This window comes from Tiliqua scincoides, chromosome 5 (genome assembly GCF_035046505.1).
Source record: "Tiliqua scincoides isolate rTilSci1 chromosome 5, rTilSci1.hap2, whole genome shotgun sequence".
NCBI lineage: Eukaryota > Metazoa > Chordata > Lepidosauria > Squamata > Scincidae > Tiliqua > Tiliqua scincoides.
The window spans coordinates 109,111,099-109,116,964 of NC_089825.1; the positions used below are offsets into that span (position 1 = coordinate 109,111,099).

General features: G+C 42.5%; 1 protein-coding gene across 1 annotated transcript; it reads right to left on the reverse strand.

Moving 5' to 3' along the window:
* Nucleotides 1–393: 393 nt before the first annotated feature.
* On the reverse strand, nt 394–5,413 carry LOC136653078 (vomeronasal type-2 receptor 26-like). Its single transcript, XM_066630003.1, has 4 exons — nt 4,802–5,413; nt 3,313–3,540; nt 2,418–2,544; nt 394–1,295 (listed from the first exon to the last, which is right to left on the reverse strand). The coding sequence occupies exons 1-4, from the start codon at nt 5,411–5,413 to the stop codon at nt 394–396; spliced, it is 1,869 nt and encodes a 622-aa protein (XP_066486100.1).
* Nucleotides 5,414–5,866: the final 453 nt, after the last annotated feature.

Genomic DNA, 5,866 nt, shown 5'->3' on the forward strand with positions numbered 1-5,866 from the left:
TATTGTAGATTTAAGAATTTCCCTACCACATTGTACAGGTGGTATAACTACTCAAGTGAATAAGAAGACACCACAAAAATATATGATTAACAGTGTTCATTAGATAAGAGTACCAAAAAAGAAGGCACAACTGCCTTTAAGTATGTCTCTTAGATTTCCTTCTGTTCACATCAATCAGGGTGACCAGATACCACAGAGTGCCTATACCCTTAACACTGTACAGAAGAAGGAATTTTGGCAGGTGCAGCTTTTTAAACCCTTCCATGTTGAGCTGCACCTGCCCAAATTCCTTCTTCTATACAGTGTTAAGGGTATAGGCACTCTGTCCTCCATTGTATCAGGTCACCCTGACATCACCACATAATTAGAGGAATGGTCTTAATACTTAACTTCCTATTTCTTCCTCCTTATTAGTTGATCCTTGCTATTCGACTCAGGTTTCATCACATTTATATAACATTTGGGGGAAAAGATACAACCCAGTAATCCAGCACTGGAGGCCAAGATGGAGACAATCTCCACAGCCACCATAGATTTTTCCTTGGTGCTCACGTACGTGGGAACAAAAGATACCCAAACACTGCAAAACACTAACATGCTGAATGTGATGAACTTGGCTTCATTAAATGTGTCAGGCAACTTCCTAGCAAGAAAAGCCACAATGAAGCTGACAATCGCCAGAAATCCCAGGTACCCCAAAACACAGTAAAACATAGTGACAGACCCTTCATTACATTCCAAAACCATTTCTTCAGCAAGGGAGTGCATGTTAACATCTGGGAATGGAGGTGCAGTACAGAGCCACACAGTGCTGATCCCTACTTGAATCAGGGAACAGAAAAGAACCACAGAGTTTGCCAGTCTCTTCCCCACCCACTTCCTCATCCTGCTTCCTGGCTTGGTGGCCATGAAAGCCAGAACCACAGTGAGGGTTTTTGCTAGCACGCAAGACACTGCTACTGAGAAGATGATGCCAAAAGCTGTTTGGCGTAGAAGGCAAGTCATGGAATGAGGCTCACCCAGGAAGAGCAGTGAGCAGAGGAAGCAGAGCAGGAGGGCGATGAGCAGAGAGTAGGTGAGATCCCGGTTGTTGGCTTTGACGATGGGGCTCTCCTTGTGTTTAATGAAGATTCCAAACACCACAGCTGTGATCAGAGCAAAAGCTACAGCCAAGACAAGCAAAGCTATTCCCAACACAACTTGATAGGAGAGGAAATTGAAGGCTTTGGGCAAACATTGATCTTGGTCTTTGCTCGGATACTGATCTTCTGGACATTTGAAACAATCATTCATATCTTGGGGGGAAAAGGAAGATTCCAGGTAATAGATTTTTCTCTACATGGAAAGCAACCAGGGCCAGCTTTAAGTCAATTGGACTAACCACTCCCAATTGGGCCCTGCCCTGGGGTAATCTAGTCTTGTATGCAATTTTACATTAAAATATGCTTAGATCCATTTGGTTCGTTAACTCTCATGCACTTTTTAAGCACGCATTTTGATTGCTTCCCATTCAACCACAGAGATATAAAGTCTACACTAAATTTTATGTACAGGTTGAGACTAATCATTCGCGTGGATGGCAAAAAACACACTATAGCAAATCAATTTGAAAAACAAAGTTTCTTTACTCAGGTGATTTAAAAACAGCCTTGCTGACCTTTGTGATGTAAGATAAGAGTCATTAAGAAGACAATCCATCAATCTGTCATCCACTTCACTCAGCCCCTCCCTTCACCAATGCAAAGTCATCACCTTTCTTTCCCCTTTGCTCAGGGGGAAGGGAGGGGTCGCCTGGAGAGAGAAGGATTGATGGATTGTCAGCCAGCTGCCTCTCTCTCTCTCTCTCTCTCTCTCTCTCTCTCTCTCTCTCTCTCTCTCATTAAGGAGCCTATTGTTAAAGGACTGTTCAGTTCTTCAAACTGATTTTAAAGGGATGCATTTTTACCCTTCTCCAGGGATCAGCACATTCCTTCTCATTTGCAGGGGCCATTCGTGTTGAGTCAAATCCGCGTATAGAAAAATCTGTGTATAAATAGGTTGGACCTGTATATCTCTAAGATTCTATAGACATTGGCTGTGAACCTTTGACCTTGCAAAAAAAAAAAATGCTTCCAAGTGGGCCCTGCAGCTCCTAAGGCTGGCCCAGAAGCAGCAAAAGGATCCAGTATCAATGCCTTTAAAATACATTGCTACAGAACTCCAGCAAACATTCTAAAAGTCACAAACATTCACTGAGACACTGATTAATAGCAATAACATACAATAGAAATTATATTAGGAAAATGTCCAAATATATGTGCTAGGTGCTCGTGGTCTTCCAAGTTATTCACATGAGATACTTTACGGAGAATCAAATTCAGCCAAAGACACTGTACTTGCTCTTAACTATTCATGGAACTGCCTGCTATTTCTCCTACCCATATGGTCTGAAATCTTCCCTTCTGGACATGGAGCACAATCATAGCAACAAAACGGCTCTCCTTCCTTCTTCTTTCTGCTGTATCCTGGAGGGCAGTTGTCATTACACACAGCAAGGGGAAGCACCTATATGAATAAAGGTACAATGAAGTATTGAATTCATTTTCTTCTAACTGGCTCTCTGCTATTGCATGGGAAGGATGTCATCACAGGGGAGGTTGAGGACTTGATATGTAGGAGGTTTCTCATATTCTCCTGAGTAGTTCAAATGCCCTTGATTGCTAACCAGCAGGGGTGGTAGAATGGGTTGGGAAGGTTGGACACCATCCAAAGGCATATACCAGTCAGGGGATCTAAGCAGCTGGGTTGGTGTCCTAAATTTTCCAGTACTGTTCCGCTGTCACAGATTCCACCCTCCTCCATTCATTGATGTTGATAATGGGAATAACCACCAAGCAGCACACATGAACAGAAAACTTCACAGGCCCAACTTTATCATTGGTATAAAATAGATGAAGCCCATTTATGTCAGTTGCCTCTATGCTCCTTATAATGGGAGAAGGGGGCAGGGATTGAGGGCAAATGAAAATCCCTCTTAAAAGATCTCAAGAAACAGCACTAAGGGCGCAATCCTAACTAACTTTCCAGCACTGAGGTAAGTGCAATGCAGCCTTGAGGAAAGGGAACAAACTTTCCCTGATATTGAAGAGGCCTCCGTGACTGCCACCCAACTACAGGATGCAGCACATGCCCCACTGGCACAGCTGTGTCAGTACAGGAAAGCTGGTTAGGATTTGGTCATAAGGAATTCACTCAGCAGTGTGGACGGGTCTATCAAATCATCACATTGGAATACGTTCACAGTTTACTTGGTTACTCGCAGTCAGATGTCACCTGATTAAATTTGCTGTGCCATGTGATCATGTCTTCATCAATGCTGAACGCTGTGCAAGGTGTAGCCTGCGGATCCATCCTGCCCACTTTCACTCTTACAAAAGTTTGATTTGGGAAAGTCACCCAGTTGATGATATCAAATCCAGTGGTCAGTTCACCTTTTGCATTAAAAGAGATGGTGTCTCCAGCACTGTTGTTGAATGAGATGCTTCTCAGAAAAGCATGAAGCTAGATTTAAAAAAGGCAATGGCAGGGAACAATAAATGATGGAAAGAAAGAAAGATAGAGGGAGTTTCTGGTCCTTCATGAACAGGTGTTCAAGTATTGGTGTGATGATTGGGTGAGAACACTGCAACCCACTCTGCAATGATTTGAGGAAGAAACATGGCACTCAGCCCATGTTACTGACCTTCCTATGTCCCCTAGTGTTCCTCTTAACAAGAAAATGGCACTTCTGTTATCAGGAAGGCAAACAATTAAAAAAAACAAACCTGGAGATACCCTTCTTCACCCCAGTTGGGTGAAACCCAATACCAGTGTCCTTCAACCCAGAAGTCATTGCTATTAGAGTGACCTTGGAACCACTGGTCTACCCACACCACACAGTGCACACATAGAGGTTTATGACAGTGAAACACCAGCAGCAGCCATTTTACGAGCATTGCTGCTATTGAACATATTTTACTGGATCCAGTAGAGGTCCTCATGTACTGCTGCTATTGATAGCATGGGTGAAATGGGGAGGCAGAGGATAGAATAGGGAGGAGATGAATTCAGACTGGGAAGGGGGAGGTATCAGTGGCAGAGGTGCTGCTTATATCCTATCGCACTTCCCAACATCAATCCGCCTTCCTGGGTTCACTTGGACTTGCTGCAGCAATGTAGTTGGCACTGATCCAAGTAGACCTTTGCAGACAGTGGAGGATTACCCCTGTGCAAGAGAATAAATGTTCCCTTACATATTTAAGAACTGAAATGCTTCCTAAATATTGTGGCTTTCAAACATCTGAAGTTTACCATATGTGGTTCATAACATTAAACAAGTTTGGCCACCCCGGTCTAGAGAGTTTCTTAATTAGTCACAGTTCCTTTGTTCACCTCAAGGGGATGGAAGGGTGGTCAGCAATTCAAGATAAACTTTGTCATTGCTGGAACAGAACATGCAGCAGTTCAAACTAGCCAGCTCTTATATAAAGAGTCTGATGGTTTGATATTTTATCTTTCAAATTGACTAACCCAGTGGTGGGAAACCCGAGTCAATTCCTTCACCTTTGCCATGAACAGATAGAGGACCCTAACCAATAGACAGATGTTTCTCACACTGGATGAAGTTGTTCTCTAAAAGACTTAAGTATTTTTATGTGCATGCCATGACAAAATCAAAATTGCTGACCATATGAACATTAAAAGCAAGCAAGTGGGCTTGTTATGTTCTGATTTAGTGCTATCCATATACTGACTGGTTCAATATATAGTTGCAGTTTGTTACCTGCCAAGGCAACAGACTGGGGGATTTGAGGCTGTGTCCACCCCCAACTCTTCTCCTATGTTTGTGTCTACTCGGGTTCATAGCGTGCAAAGCATGTGCTATGGAATGGACAGCATTGTAGATGCTGTAGCTTTGGGCAGTCATGCTCATTTCAAAAAACGTTCCAGGAAGGCTCTCCAATTTCTCCATGCCACTACATCTGTCCATTGTTTCATCATCCTCTTTGGAATCTGGTAATAAACAGACAAATGCCTGTTTCCAGAAGACCCTCAGAAAGCCATCTTCTCTTGGCCAATGAGAATTTAGAATATGGAGGAAATATTGGAATCCAGGCACCTCATTGGAATGAACTGTCAAGGATAAAGCACCATGGAAGAACTCAATATCCAAACCTCTGTGATATGTTTGTGAAGAGAAATCCCACTCAGCTGTCATAATCCACACTTTACTCATGATTGTCTCTGTTGTATTTTCTATCTGTGCCATATATAAAAACCACTGCAAAGAAGACATAACATGAGTGTCTGCATTTACCACAAATGCTTTGACTTCATTAGCATCTACAAAAAGAGCCACCTTTGCTCTGGGTTTTTCAAAGAACTCTTCTACCATATCATCAAGGGAAGTCAATGTTGGTAGCCTGTCAATGAAGGCAGGACAGATGCCTTCCTCAGCAAGCACTGGAATCAGGGTCTCCACAAAGCTTTCCCCTTGGTCATTATTCAGTGCAATGATCCCAACCCATGTCCATCAGAAATACAGAAGCAGCTGGACTATCCCAGTGTACTCATGCTCTACATTGGGGAACATCTGGTAGGTGGAAGGGAATTGGATCTCATCCTTCATCACTGGAGTAAAGTAGCAGTATGTGACCTAAGCAACAGTGAGAGTTACTTACAATTACAATTAGTCAGAAACATTTAGGCCCCTTCAAGCAAAGTTGTATCATAAAATATTTCATATATCGTAAGGTTTCTTAACAAGATACAACATTCATAAAAGTTTAAATGATCCATCAATGCAAGGAAATTTATGTGATACTATATGCAATACAAAACATACATT

What these genes read in the sequence shown, in the direction of transcription:
- LOC136653078 (XM_066630003.1), bottom strand. Translation starts at nt 5,413, where the DNA reads ATGGTAGAAGAGTTCTTTGAAAAACCCAGAGCAAAGGTGGCTCTTTTT. An exon ending in GGCACAGCAAATTTAATCAG is followed by an intron (nt 2,545 to 3,312) that starts GTGACATCTGAC and finishes TTATTCATATAG; the next exon opens with GTGCTTCCCCTTGCTGTGTG. An exon ending in GAAGATTTCAGACCATATGG is followed by an intron (nt 1,296 to 2,417) that starts GTAGGAGAAATA and finishes TTTCCCCCCAAG; the next exon opens with ATATGAATGATTGTTTCAAA.